Genomic DNA, 15,724 nt, shown 5'->3' with positions numbered 1-15,724 from the left:
TTTGTTCAATTCACCCATGCCGACCAGATTTCTCAAACTAAACCAGCCCCATTTGCCTGAATTTGGCCCATATCCCTCTAAACCTTTCCATTTATGCACCTATCCAAATGTCAAATAAGTGTTGTGACTGTACCTGCATCTTCCTCTGGCAGTTCATTCCACATTGAAACCATCCTCTGTGTGAAAAGGTTGTCTGTTAGGTCCTTTCACCTTAAGATTATGCCCTCTACTTTTGAACTTCTGTATCACAGGGAAAAAACTTTTGCTACTCACCTTATCTATGCCCTTCTTGATTTTATAAATGTCTATAAAGTCAGTCCTCAACCCCCTATGCTCTAGGGACAGAAGTCCCAGGCTGTTCTTATAAGTTCAAACACTCCAGTCCTTGTAAATCTTTTCTGCACCCTTTTCAATTTTATAACAGCCTTCCTTTAGTAGTGTGACTAGAACTGTATACAGTACTCCAAAAGTGGCCTCACTTATGTCCTATACACTACAGCATGATGTTCCAACTCCCATACTCAGTGGTCTGAACAATGAAGGCAAGCGTGCCAACTGCCTTCTTTACTACTCTGTCTACCTGTGACATATCTTTCAAGGAATTATGTACCTGAACCCTTAAGTTCCTCTATTTGACAACGCTTCTTAGGGCCCTACCATTAACTGTGTAAGTCCTAGTTGACTCTTAACTGGGCAATTAAGAATGGACAATAAATGCTGATCTTGAAGGGTCCAGGCCTGAAAAGTCAGCTTTTGTGCTTCTCTGCTGCTTGGCCTGCTGTGTTCATCCAGCTCCACACTTTGTTATCTCGGATTCTCCAGCATCTGCAGTTCCCACTATCTCTGCCTTCATTCCATTGTTTTGACACTGGGACTGACAGCCAAGTCAAGTGCCTGAATTTACAGGACAGTAAAATTAGAATACTTAATGACGCTCAAAATTTGTCCCAATGGTTCTTGATTTTTGAGTAACCAATACCAGACATCAAATTTATAGCTTAAACAAAATAATTTAACAAATTATTACTAGTTTTATTAGAGCAAAGTTGAATGGAAAGACAAATAAATGCAATTAAGGGATAAATCTGAAGTTTCCGTGTTCTGTAATGTCACAGGCATTTGGGATTGTATCTCATTTGGAATCTGAAGGCATGGACCAATGCAAACTGCTTACAGTGGGCTGTGAGGAATATCGGCCCTAATCTTTCCGATGACAACTCAATTCTAAAATAGTACAAACTTTGGATTCTCCTTTTGTTTCTTTCTAATATTTTCGCTATGAGATGATTGGCATCATAGGTCCCGTGAGACCCCAGTTAATGTCCAGATGTCTGCATCTGTTTGAGCATAATGCATCTCTAGAATTGAAAACTCTACCGTGACCCTTGAATACAAATCAACCTATAATTAACTTGCAGATTGGGCATCATAAACAAATTTACTTTTGTTTGGTATCTTTGTTTCAAAAAAGACATGAGTTTCTGCTCACAGTTCAAGTATCACCTTCAGCTCACAGTTTATAGCACCAACCAAATAATATTTTTAAAAAATGAAAGTAATGAATGAAAAAAGAAATCCAGGTGCTGTAGATTGGATTCAGTTGTATTTGGACCTGAAGGTCTACTATTAAATGAAATTGAATTTTGCTGCTCTGCATCTAATGGTACAATTGCAGCACCCAGGAATACAGTGAAATTATCTTGTGATCTGGGTTCAATCTTGATATCTTGAGTGTTTTTGGTTGTCTGTGGAATTGAATCTTTAATGCTGGATAAGGGAAACTTTTGCAAAAACGTAAAATATTTAGAAACAATGAGAATGATGTGAATTGTTTGGAATAATCATTGTAATTCCTGCAATAAAATCAATGCTGCAAGTACTCAACGGGTCTGGCAACGTTTTGTGAAGAGAGAAACCGTTGATGTTTCAGACAATGACTTTTTGTCTGATTAGAAAAAAAGTTAAGGATGGAATAGGTTCATGTCAGTTTAGAGGCAGCAAGGAGCAAAAGGGAAATTCTCTGATAGAGTTGGGCACAGGAGAGATTAGGCGATATGCTGGTGCAACATGGGACTGAAGGGTTGGTGTGGTATAAGGACAAGTAAAGATGTATACACTGGAGGTGTAAATAGCAAAAGCAGAGTCAGTGGCATCAAATACTGCCCAAAGATCAAACAAAATGGGGTGCGATGTTGTCCGTCTGAGATAGCTGAATGCAGGCTTATAAATTGTCCTGCCCAAGATAACAACTTGCATGAAGTTCCAAAGGAGCTTGGGAGTGGGACAGAGAAGTAAGCTGACAGGTAACCAAAAAATTAAAAGCTTAGGCAGTGTGAGTTTCGCCTGATTTCTCAGCAAAGCACAATCTTGCTTCACTTTGTTCGTGGAGAAAAGCAGCTTGGTGCTCACTGACCTCTGCTCCACTTTTTGAATCCTCTGTCACAATCACTACAGAATCCAAAACAAGAGAGCAATGTCCATCTGGGACATGCCTGTAAATAACTTAGACATGGCTCACAAATGAACTTATGGTCTTCTCTGAAAGAAATTTATTTTAATATATTCTCAGGATATGTTCCTCTGGTAACTTAAGCATTTCATCCTCATCCATACAGTTACACTGGAGATTTTTATAGGTTACCTCAATGTGGAACTGGATAACAAACCTTTTGAGGATTTTAAGACAATCCCATAGCTTCATGCTCAGTGTTTCATTTAATACAAATTCACGAGTCATTGGGATTTGAACTTGAGTGAATAATTGGCCAAGCAACATGATTCCTACTCCCTTGTAGTTATCATTTTCTGTCTACTGATCCAAAACTTAGCACAGAGTTTTCTTGGGAAATGAATCCCTTTTGTTGAAAATGCATTTTCAGAAAGAAACAGCCCCAAAAGAAAAGTACCAGAACTGATTACTTCAGTACATTTGGCTTGAATAGTTCATGTTCCGTCATACCTTGGGCCAAAAACTGGTGATGCATAAACATCGATCTGTTTACTACTTAAATGCTGATTTTCAGGCCCTGTGCAGCGTTTATTATTCCCATGTTGATTTCTGATTTTTCACAACAGCATTGATCTATTTTGTAGTGGGTTTCTCACCTACCACAATAAAAATGAATATCTTTTTGATTTCTTCTAGGTGATACACTGTATTACAGGTTTACGTCAGACCTCGACACCAATGATTGGGGTTATAAATTCACAGTGACAGGAGGCCACCGTGGGCGGTTCCTGACTGGTAAGTGTATCTGTTCATGGGGAAAGTAACCCAATGTGTCCCTCATAGTCTTGGGAGATTTGTTTTCTCCTTTTATTCTTCGTTTTGTTTCTATTCTCTCTACTGTTTTCATTCTTTTGCTTCCATTGTCTGTTCTCTCTTATTCTGTCATGTGTAGAAGGCACTAGTTTAATGTTAGTTAAGGTGTTGTGTTGTGTACATTTCTGGGTATCGCACTTGCGGAAGGACACAAACACATCGAGGAGAATGCAGCAGTCACCCAATTTCAAGTACTCAACACTTTCTACTCTTGATGATTGGGCCTCCAGCTCTACAGTTATCTCCTTGAACCTCCTGGCCTCATCCTCACTTACTGTTTTAGCATACTGTCTAAAACCCACCACTCAGACCAAGCTTTTGGTCATCTTCTTCAGTATTTTTATACGTGAATCGGTATTAAATTTTTTGTTTTATTTTGCTCCTTAAATTTTGTTACATTAAAGTAGAATAAGGATCCGTTGTTGGGATGTTCTGTCACAGTCTTATTCCCCTCTTTCTCACACTCAGCCCTCCTGTCTCACTCTGCTGCTCCCCAGTTCGCCTCCACCCCTTCAGCTCTGCGGTCACACCGCCCCCTCTCCTCCTGCAAGTGCGGTCACGTCCCCCTCCTCCTGCCCTGCCATTGCAGCCCCCCACTTCCTGCTCTGCAGTTGTATCCCTCTTTTCCCCTTCCCATTTCCTCTCACAATGCCCCATCTGCTGTCACTCTGCTCACTTCTTCCATGGGGGAGAAAAATGCAAGCCAGAATCTCTCATTTACTAAGTGACCTATACCAGTGTCTGTGCCCCATGCATAGAACTGCAAACCTATATATTTTGTTGTGTGCTCAAGTCATTGGTAGTGGTAAATTGATTGTAGTTCGTTGAAATCGGTAATAAGACCGGAATTTGCTTTAATTTACACGCAGTGCTTGTTTTCAATGCATTTTCTCACCTTATACCCTGATTATAGTGCATTTATTCTAATTGGAGAGGGAACTAAACCTATTAGAAGTGTTTCAGAGATAGTAGGAACTGCAGACGCTGGAGAATCTGAGATAACAAGATGCAGAGCTAGATGAACACAGCAGGCCAAGCAGCATCAGAGGAGCAGGAAAGCTGACATTTCGGGTCTAGACCCTCCTTCAGAAGTGTTTTTGTGTGTAAAATCATTGGGGCTGGTTATGTAAAAACAAGCAGTCCACTTCTCCTACAACTGTGTAATGGCAACTTCATGTTGCAGTTGTGAGAGTTCTACACTAAGCGTTCAGTAGTACAGCTATACCTCTGCAGTAATTTCCCTTTATTTAGCCTCCTGTTCTGATGTGTTCCTCTTTCTTACTAGGGTTTGAGATACTCAAGCAAATGCTATCAGAGGAGAGGGCTCTCCCACACCTTCCACTTGCTGAAATCTGGGAGTGGCAAGTGGGTGTGGCCTGTCAGCAAATGGGACATCAACGACTAAAGGCGGTTCATCTGCTTTTGAAGATTTTACAGTGCAGCTGTCACAGGTATGGCGGTACCCCGATGCAGAGAGTTCAATTCCGAATCTGTGTGCTCATGCTGTGTATTAAATTTGCTGAGCTGCCGACAACACTTCCCCTAGGGATAGGGGCTGAGATAGGGTGCCAGTAATTTATCTTGGCTGGAATGAAATGCCTTTGTTCTGGTTTCTGGAGTCCCGGTGACACATCAAGGAATCCTGTAGTCTGGCCAAAACAAGATAGTTGACCGCAATCAGACTGTTATCTTGCCTCATCACAAGCAGATGGTTGCCTCCACCAGTGATGTTTACACTTAGCAATCTGTAACAGACCCATTTCTGTTTGAAAAATGCTATTTTTACGCATGCAGATCATTTGGTTGACTCGTGGCCAGGTGAATAGTGCATTGCCTTTAGCCTGGCTTCTACCAGTTCAACCCAACAAGAGTTGCACCTCCAGTGCAATAGCCCCTGGGATGCAGGAGCATGCAGCCTTCTCACCATATTGAATTGCAGCTCTAGGAAAAGTGATGGCATGGGCTTCAAATACTTGTTGGATATTCAGCAAATCTCAATCTGCCTGTGGTTCGGAGACGTCAATATTTCTCCAGATGGGAAGTTTCAAAGAGCTTCAGTCTTGTCGGTGGGGAGCTCAGTTTACGTGTTAGAAAATCCTGTATAGCTTCAGTGATTTCTGAAGGGTGTGGTCTTGCTTAGCCAACTTCATGATTCTTTGAAGAAGTAACAGAAAGAGTAGACAAGGGTAATGCAGCAGTTATAATTTACTTTGACTTCCAAATAGCCTTTAATAAGATGGCACAAAGAACCTAATCAATAAAATAATTACTCAAAACATACGTCTTTGGAAACACAAGGTTGCCATATGGCCCTTAAAACCTGTTATAATGTTCAATCGATTGTGCACTTTGTAGAGCGGGGAGCTGTGTGGTGGCAAACTGGGCATCAGGAGATTGGGTGTAACACAACTTATTCAAGCAGGTGCGAAGCAGGGTCCTGCTATGACCTGAGATAGCTATTTATACAAGAAAATGACAGGTTAGATTTTGGAAACAAGACCAAAAATTTCTAAATTTGTGAATGGCTCCCATCTGGGAGGAATGGCCAGTTCTGAGTGAGCTGCTACAGGTTATAAGTAGGGACATTGGTGAATATGTAGAATGGGCATATGATGAACAACTAAACTTGCAATGTAGCTAAGTATGCGATATTACATTGTGTTAATAAAAAGGATGGTTAGAAAATAAGAATTTGAATGAGGTGGGAAAAGCAAAGGATTTTGGAAGTACAAATACAGAATTAGTAAGGCATTGGGGAAAGGAAAGCAACAAGCACTATGAATTACTGCCAGAGGGATTGTATTACAAAGCACATAAACCTGTAATCAAACTTGGCTAGACCATACTTGGTATGTTGTCAAGTGGAAAATGAGGTGGAGCCTGTTTTGTTTCCCCAAAGTACTTCACTCACATCTAGTCTGCTGTGTTCACTGTTCACGATGTGGTCTCCTGAACATGGGTAAATGAAGCATAGACTGGGTGACTTCTCTATTAAGCACTTACATTCTGTCAGCAAAACAGATACTGAGCTTTCAGTTGCGTGCCACTTTAACACACCACCCTGTTCCGTGACCAGCATCTCTGTCTTTGGGCTTACTACAGAGTTGCAGCGAAGCTCAACACAAACTGAAGGAACATCACCTCATATTTTTTGCTTGGGAATTCTACAGCCTTCTGGACTCGATATCAAGTTCAACAGTTTTGGGGTCTGAGGCATCATGCCTTATCTTTACCCAGCCCCTATATGCCAGGCCCTATTATCACATGGTCTGCTTTTACACACTACCTACTGTTAACCACTAATAGTCCTTGTTAGCAGCTATTCACTCTCCCAGGCTGACCGTAATCCAGTCATTTGTCTGTCCAACTGCTCTTCTGTCTCTGGACTCTATCTCCACCTATCATTTATTCCTCACCCCCTCTGTATTTTCTTCTTGAAGAAACAACATTTTCCTATCTACCATCAGTTGTGAAGAAGGATCACTGGACCTGAAACGTTAACTCTGATTTTTATGCACAAAATGGATACATTTATCGACAAATCTGTGGATGTGCCGGTGGATTAGCCATGGGAAATGTAGAGTGACAGGATGACGTGTGTGTGTGTCTGTGTGTGTGTTAGGGGGGAGGGGGGTGTGTTGCGGGGTCTGGGTCTGGGTCAGGTGCTGTTTGGACACGATGGGCCAAGTGGCCTGCTTCTGCGCACTAGGAATTCTATGATTTATGGAGAAGCTAGATAAACAGATGAAGGGAATAAGAGGTGATGATGATGGAATGAGACTGAGAAAAATGACAAGAGAAACAGAAGTGTGGACTCATTTTACCAGCTGGCTAATTTCTGTGCTTTACGTTTTAAATAATTCTGTGTTTCTAAATGCATGACTTTTTAAAATGGGTTTTAACATTGATAGCACCTGATATGGGTGTTTTTAATGTACCACTCAGATAAAAGTTTCCACCGTCCTACCTGACCATATGGCTGCAGTCTCATTAAAAAGAGGCGTTGGTGGTTTAACCTGAGGGTCACCACATCTTTGGTGGGCGGAGAGGGTTGGGAAGGAGAGTCCTTCGTGACGTCAGCTGTTTTACTCAAATGTACATACGTTAAAAGTGAGTGCAGGTATCTATACAGATCTTGAGGAAAAAGGAAGCGATTTCTCAAAGATAGCATAAAATATCAATAGCAGTTATTGAATTTGAATTACTAGGTAACTCTAATGTTTTGTGGTCGACTAATTTTTGATTCATGACTAGACTCTGCACCTTCAAAATCATAGCACTGAAAGTCTGACTTTAACCTGTTTGTGCTTGATAGCTCAAATAATCACTTATTATTGTTTGTAACAGGTCAGATTTTGCGAATGATGAAAAAGAAAATCAATGAAGTCCATCCTTCATGTAACTTCAAATGTACCCTTCACAAACTTAACCAAATGATTTCTTTCTCCTATCTTTGGTATTTTCCTTAATCATATATAGATAAAAATGACTAATCATAAAAAGACACATATAGTTAACATTATTTTGTAAAAGACAAAAATGGGAAACACAACTACTGATTGTAACTATTGCCATTTAATTGCTGTAGAAGCTTGGCTTCCTGAACCAGCTGGTGGAGTATAGTTTGTAGTTTATAGGCACCTACTAACCTAGTCATGATAGATATAGGTGATCTGGATGAGGAAACCAAATGCACCATTTCCAAGTTTACTGATGATGCAAATCCAGATGGGATTGAGAATGAAAGGACATTCAGAACAATCAAGACAAGTTGTGTGTATGGATGAACTCGTGGTGGAAAAATGTGAAGACAAACACTTTGCTGTGAAAGTATTATTTAAATAGTGACATATTGGGAAGTGCAGCTATACAAAGGGATCTGGGTGTCCTTGTACATCTGTCGATGCAAATAGACAGGCAAGTGCAGCAAGCAATTAGGTAGGCAAATGATATGTTGGCCTTCGTTGCCAGAGGATTTGAGTTCAGAAGTAGGGATGTCCCACTGCAGTTATACAGTGAGACCACATCTGCACATTGCCCTATATCAAGTGTAGACAAATTTCACTAGACTGACACTGGGGATTGCAGGACTATCATATGCGAAGTTATTGGTTTGACTGGGCCTGTATTCACTAGTTTAGAAAGAATGAGTGGGGGATCCGACTGAAAAGCATAAAATTCTAACCAGGTTGGTCAGACTAGATGCATGGAGGATGTTTCCCCCGGCTGGGGAGCCTATATCCAAGGGTCACAGTCTCAGACTAGAGGTTAGACCACTTAAGGCTGAGATGAGGAAATTTCTTCACTTGGAGACTGGGTCACTGAGTATATTCAAGAAATAGACGTAAAGTTTGAGATATTGAAGGCATCAAGGAGTTTGGTGAGAAAGCAGGAATATGGCATTGAAACAGAGGATCAGCTATGATCATACAAAAAGGTGAATCAGGCTCAAGGGGCTGAATGGCCTACTCTTGCCTCTTGTTTCTATGTTTATACTATTGTACATTAAACAAGAAGTGATTGAAGCTTTTAACAAAGGCAATGCAATAATCATGTGGGAACTTTAAACTTCATTTGCTTGGATCAATCATTTGCTAAAGATCATCTGAAGGATGAATAGCAAGTTTTTTGGCAGTTACCTGGAATACTACATTGTGGAGTCAGCTGGGGATGGAACTATTTTAGAACCTGGTAATGTGTAATGAGGCAGGATTAATTGCTAATATCAGTAAAAACAATCTGTTGGGAAATGCTGATTATAATTTGAATATATTAAGTGTGAAAGTGACACACTCCAATCACAGGCAAGAATCTTAAACAGCACCAGTACATAGGCATGACCAGAGAGCTGGCTGGCATTGACTGGTAAATAGATTAAAAGGTAAATTAGGTGCGTTATAGGTGAATGGGTCTGGGTGGGATGCTCTGTGAGTTGGTGTGGACTTGTTGGGCTGAAGGGCCTGTTTCCACACTGTAGGGATTCTATGATTCTGGGATTTTTTTTTAGCAGTGGGAAACATTTTTTAAAAATTCAGAATGCTTTAATAAAATGCATTCCATTGAGGGAAAAAGAACTCAAAGATTCATGTATGACTTACTGTGGAGGTTAAGGCAAGTATTAGATTAAAAGAAGAGGCTGATAACATGGCAAAAAAAAGGAGTAAACTTGAGAATTGGAAGCGTTTGGAAACCAGCAAAGGGATACCAAATATTTGATAAAACAATTAAAACTAGAATTGAGTAACCAGTTATGAAATTTAAAAACAGATTGTAAGAGCTTCCATAAGTACATAAAAAGTACAAGAGTAGATTTGAACAAAAACAAAGTTACTGGAAAAGCTCAGCAGGCCTGGCAGCATCTACGAAGGGAAAAAACAGTTAGTGTTTTGGGTCTGGTGACCCTTCCTCAGAACTTGAGCAAATTATCATGAGAAATGAGGAAATAGCAGAGAAATTGAACAAATATTTTGCCAGTCTTCATAGTAGAAGACACACGTTACATTCAAGAAATGGAGGGTAACCACAGGGCTAAGAAGAGTGAAAAAATTAAGATAAAATACTGGAAAACTTGAGGAATGAATGCCCCAAAGCCTGACCACACAAGGTTCCAGAAGAAGTAGTTGCAAAGATATTGGATGCACAGACTATAATTTTCTGAAGTTTCGTACAATGTAGAAGGTTCCAAGCAAATCTGAAGTTGGCAAATGTAGCACTGCTCCAAGAAAGGAGGGGAAAAAGTAAACAACTGTTAGCCTGACATCAGTTGCCTGGAAAATGCTGGAATTTATGATGAAAAAAGACTTAACTGTGCACTTAGAAAATCATAGTTTAGTCAGTCAAAGTCAACATGGTTTTATGAAAGGAAAATTTTCAGGCTGTAATAAGTAGAACGGTTAAGGTGAATCAGTAGATGTAATATACCAGAGTTGCCAAAAGACGTGATGAAGTACCACATAAAAGAGCAATGTACAAGATAAAGGCTTATTAAGTTGGGGAACAGGTTAGCTTGAGTAGTGGATCGATTAATGGAAAGGGAGCTAAAAGTCAGGAATTTTGGCAAATTGGGAGGCGGTGGCTAATGGATCAGTGTTGATACCTTTATGCGTTTACAATCTACATTACTGACTTGCGTAAAGAGACCAAGAAAAATCTATCTTAAATTTAAAAAAATTGTGGATGCTGGAAATCTGAAACAAAAACAGTGTGCGCTGGAAGGACTCAGCAGGTATGGCAGCTTCCGTGGAGACTAAATGTTTTGAGTCCAGTGACTCTTTGTTAGAACTGGAAACAGAACGGAAAGGGTAATGTTTATGCTGGTGATGAGAGGGGAGGGATTGTGGGAGAAGGAGTGAGAAGGATAGGTAGAGGCTGTGCCCAGAGAGAGAGAGGGAGAGAGCACAAGGGAAGATAAAGGATTGCTGATAATAACACTGGGAAGAAGTCAATCTTCAAATGTTGAAAAGGAGTTGACGGCTGGAGACAACCTATTACAGAACAAGAGCTGGGTGTGAGTAACGGAGTAAGATATTCATTTCTGAAATTGTTCAACGCACCGTTGCATCCTGAAGGCTGTAAGGGACAATGGCAGAAGATCAAGTGTTGTTTCTCCAGCTTTGCGGGAGCACTGCAACAGGTTTGAGACAAAAATGTTGGCATGGGAACGTAGTGTGCTGAAGTGACAGGAAACTGGAGCCTCGGATCATTTTTGTGGACAGAGTGGAGGTGTAAACGTATCTTGGTAGCTGATGTTTCAAAGCTGGGCAATTCAAGCCATGATGAGGACATGAAATTGCAAAATGATATGGATCTGTTTACAGAATGAGCAACAAGGCAGCAGATGGAGGATAATGTAGGAGCTGAGAGGTCATTCGCTTTGGTCTTAAGAATAGAAAAGTGAACTTTTTAAGAAACATCATGCGACACTTGCAAATGTTTACACTCAGACTTGGGTGAATGTGTACAAGGACTGCAAAGTTAAAATGCAAGAAAAACAAGCAATTAGGAAAGGATGCTGACCTTTACTGCATGAGACTTGAAGTATAGGAATAAATTGGTACTGCCTGAATTCTGGCTTTGTCCAGACCATGACTAAAATGCTTTATATAGGTTTGGTCTTCATACTTAATGTATTTACTTGTACTGCGGATAGTGTAGCAAAGATTTACCAGTTTAGACCCTGGCATGAGTGTGTTGTCCTGTGATTGGCTGAGTGAGTAGGAACTGCTGATGCTGGAGAATCTGAGGTAACATTGTGTGAAGCTGGATGAACACAGCAGGGCAAGCAGCATCAGAGGAGCAGGAATGTTTGACGTTTCGGGTTGAGACCCTTCTCCAGAAAAAAGAAGAGTCTCGACCCGAAACGTCAAACTTTCCTGCTCCTTTGATGCTGCTTGGCCTGCTGTGTTCATCCAGCTTCACACTGTTATCATAAGCTGAGTGAGTTGTGTCTGGGCTTCTTGCAGCTCAGAAGAATGAGAGCGGTGATGGCTTTGAGATCTCCACATTTCTGAAGGGGCTTGACTAAAAGGTTGTTGCAGAATCTAGAACAAGTACATGTAGTCTCAGAAGAGGTTGGGTATTTTTGGCTGTGATATGTCACTCAATGAATTGTGAATCATAGAGTTATACAGCATGGAAACAGACACTTTGGTGCAACTCGGATTGGAACGGTCTGCCCCAGTGGGTTGTGAATGATCCATTGTTGAATATGCTTCAACTGGGGTGGGTATATTTTTGGTTTGCGAATCTGGGAATATGGAATGAGCAGGAAAGTGGAGTTGAAACCAAAGACCAGCCGTGGAGCATGCTCAATGGGCCAAATAGCTTACTCTTCAGATTTCTTCCATTAGCTGAGTGGTGGGATTTTTCCATTTGTAATGAACACATTTTCTGAATGAGCAAGGTGCTTCATGGCAGCATTTATTTGCTGCGTTGTAGAACTAGAGAGGGGACTATGGCAAGCAAACAGAAAAAGGAAATGGGGTACAATGCAAATATGTGGGCATTTCCTGACCTGTGTAGCTTTGACATTGGTACTGTTATTTAGCCAAAAGGTATTGCTGGCTGGCCTGTATTTAGTCCCCATCCTTAATTGCCCTTGAGACAGTGGTGGTGCACTGCCTTCTTGAACTTTAGGACAACAACGGATGGGCAATAAATGTTGCTCTTTTCAGCAACACTCGTGTTCTGAGTGGGTGAGTTCTCTTCTTAATCCTAATTATGAATCAAGAAATCAATTGAAAGTTTTAAACCGGTTTTTTATTCTAGCTACCTGGGACGTTGCTGCAGTTTACCACTAGTCTGCACTATTGGATAAGGGTCCTTTGTGTAACATCAGCTTGCTTTCACAGTTCACTGCCAGAATGTTTTATTTCATAGTTCAGCCATACTTTCATAAAAATTTTTACGTGTAAAATTGACTTAATGCTGTTGGATTGCTCGTGTGGTTGTGACTTCCAGATGTAGAGTAGAATCTAAAATAGGAGATAAACATAAAAGGGACAATGAGACTTAACATGCACCTCTTTGTTTCAAAAGTATAAACATTTTTATTCCAATATTTATATCTGTGTAGACATCTTATGTATTCCTTGTAAAATAGTTTGTTTTGCACTCTGCCAAGGTGAAATCAAGACAGCTGCACACAATTCCACAGCTGTGAGCAGAGGCTGTCACAGCTGGCTGCTGCTGTGAATATATGCTAGCATTTCCTGCCTGAACATTTCCACTCCCAGTCCCTTGAAAACAGGTGCTTCCATGCTCACAAAATGTTGCACTGACGTCTTGCATCTCCACGTTGGCACTTGACCCCTCAGCTGGGGATCATGTGGGGTAATAGAAGCAAGGAAAGACATTGGAAGTGAGGGAAATACTTTTTATTTTTCCCTTAATCATTTTGTTTTGCAGTGTGCCTTGCGGTAATTAGTATGTGTACGTTTGCAATGCAAATGTATTTTTTCCTCAGATGTTTATCAACGTAGTACAGATATATATGTTGTTCAATGAGTCAAGATATAAAGATATAAAAAGCTTTATTTAGAAATGGGGTTCCTTGCTCTCCAATTTTTTTTATAATGAGCATCATAAATAATTTGTGCCCCTCCCTGTTTCTTCAGTTGGCCCATTGAGAGTTTATACACTAAAATACAAAGTTTAAAGACTTTTATTTTAAAGATGTATTGTCTGTCAGATAATGGAGGTCATCTTGTGCAGTTGGCTGGATGGCTGCTTTGTGGTGCAGAATGATGCCAATGACGCTTCTTAACCACTCCCTTCATCTGAGGCATGATGACCCTCGGGTTAAACCACCACCAATCATCTCTGTCTAATGAGACAGCAGTCGTTAGGTCCTCTGGGACTATGCTATTTATTTTGCTTTTAGTTGCACTGGACTTTCAACATCTGACGCGTCCAGGTGTGGCTGAGAGCGGGTGTAGCTACAGAAATTTCCACAAACACAAGCAATGAGAATATGAATCTCTGGTTTTGTGGATGGGCGTGTTGATCTCAGATTTGACCCTCTAGTCAAAAGAGAGTGCACGGAAGATCAAATGGTCAGCAGCTTGAACGTACTAAAAACAAGGAGTCTGCCATGAGAAGTACTCATGAGCCAGTTAGCTGCAGTGGTTTCATAAGGGCAAGGTTTGAAGACTGGTTTTGTAGGAAGACGGGAGCAGGAGTAGGCTGTTCAGCTTGCCAAACTTGCCTGTCTTTCAGTACTCTTACAGCTTTGTGAACCCTTCTCAGTTACTTTTACCCAGTCTATTTCCATAACCCTGTATACCACAGGTAATTAGAAATCTATGAATCTGTACCTTTAAACATTATCAAAGTTTGAGTCTTCAGGGTCCTCTGTTGCAGAGAATTCTGAAATATCACAACTCTCTGAGTAAAATAATTTCTCCTTATCTCAGACCTAGCTGGCGTCCCTCTTATTTTTCAATTGTGACCCCGGTTTTAAACTTCCCAATCAGGAGAAGCATTTTCTTGCAACTACCTGCAATCCCTTTTTAAGTATTTTGCAAGTTTCATTGAGAAAAATTCTGGAGAACACAGGCCAGGTTTGTTCTGTCTCTCTCTCTAGAACAATTCTGCCAGACTGGGAGTAAGTCTGGTCAACCTCCCGTGAACTCCCTGTATGCAATAGTATATATTCTGAGATAAGGAGACCGAAACACTAAACAGTGCTGCAGACACAGTCTAACCAATTCCTACACAACTGAAGTAAGACTTCACTGTTCCTGTATTGCAGTTCGCTAGCACTCCATGATTGCTCCTCTTTGCTGCTGTAGCTGCATGTCAGCCTCCAGTGATTAATTAATAAGGACACTTTTTGGCCTCTTTATATATCTACAACTTCTGACCTTCTACCATTTAATACAGTCCAAATTCTCCTGAAGCGCTTTATATCTTTGTCATAACATAAATTCCACTTAGCACTGTATTGTCCACGCATTTTTGGAAATTACAATTTTGCTTCCTGCCTCCAAATCATTAATATATGTTGCACAGTGCTGTTGCTCAAATACCCATTAGTCTCGGCTTGTAAACACACAGATGAAACAAAAGCAGAAATTGCTGGAGAAGCTCAGCTGGTCTGGCTGCATCTATGGAGAGGAAGCAGAGTTAATATTTCAGGTCCAGTGACTCCTCCTCAGAACAGAATGCAAGAATGAGCCATTTATTCTTAATATCTGTTTTAAGTCTATTAATCAATCATTATTCCATGGCAATACGTTATCTCCTGTAAATGTGCGTTTTTTTTTCTCTAACCAGTGTCCTGTATGGGACTTTATCAAAGCCCTCCTGAAAATCTAAGTATGCTACGTCCATTGGCTCTTCTTTATCAATTGTGTTAGTAATATCTTTTAAAAATGCCAAATTCATCAAGCACAATTTCCTATCTACAAACGCATGCTGACTACATTCAGTCAGATCATTATAATCCACATGTCTATTTACCCATCATTCTCCACACTGTAAGGCTAATTGGTCTGTGGTTCCTGTTTTTCTCTTTCATTTCCCTGTTAAATAGTGGGGTGACATTTGCTACCTTCCAATCTGCAGGAATCATTCTAGAATATACAGAATTTTGAAAGATAATCACCAATGCATTGACTATTTCTGTAACCACCTCCTTCGGCACTTTGAGATAAGGACCATCAGATGTCAGAGATTTTTCAACTTCTAGCTCCCAATATAATTGTCTTATGAATGCTAATTTCCTTCAGTTAGTTCTGGAACATTTCTGGTATCTTCCTCAGTGAAAACAGATATAAAGTAATCACTTTCCTGTACCCCGTTGTAAATTTTCCTAACTGCCTTTAATGGAACCAATTTTAACCAAATGCACCCTATTATTACGACCAAAATAGCCTCTCTAGCACTGGATTCAAAACAGAG

At 40.5% G+C, this 15,724-nt stretch overlaps 1 protein-coding gene across 3 annotated transcripts in view; it reads left to right on the top strand.

Moving 5' to 3' along the window:
• Positions 1 to 15,724, top strand: part of zzef1 (zinc finger, ZZ-type with EF hand domain 1) — a 255,470-nt gene that overhangs the window by 197,415 nt on the left and 42,331 nt on the right. For all 3 annotated transcript variants that reach the window (XM_048556964.2, XM_048556965.2, XM_048556963.2), the window contains 2 exons: positions 3,146 to 3,244; positions 4,608 to 4,773. In XM_048556964.2, coding sequence (XP_048412921.1) covers positions 3,146 to 3,244; positions 4,608 to 4,773 — 265 coding nt within the window. The remainder of the gene's footprint in view (positions 1 to 3,145; positions 3,245 to 4,607; positions 4,774 to 15,724) is intronic.

Source organism: Stegostoma tigrinum, chromosome 27 (assembly GCF_030684315.1).
Source record: "Stegostoma tigrinum isolate sSteTig4 chromosome 27, sSteTig4.hap1, whole genome shotgun sequence".
Classification (NCBI taxonomy): domain Eukaryota; kingdom Metazoa; phylum Chordata; class Chondrichthyes; order Orectolobiformes; family Stegostomatidae; genus Stegostoma; species Stegostoma tigrinum.
This window is presented reverse-complemented; position numbering and strand designations above follow the sequence as displayed.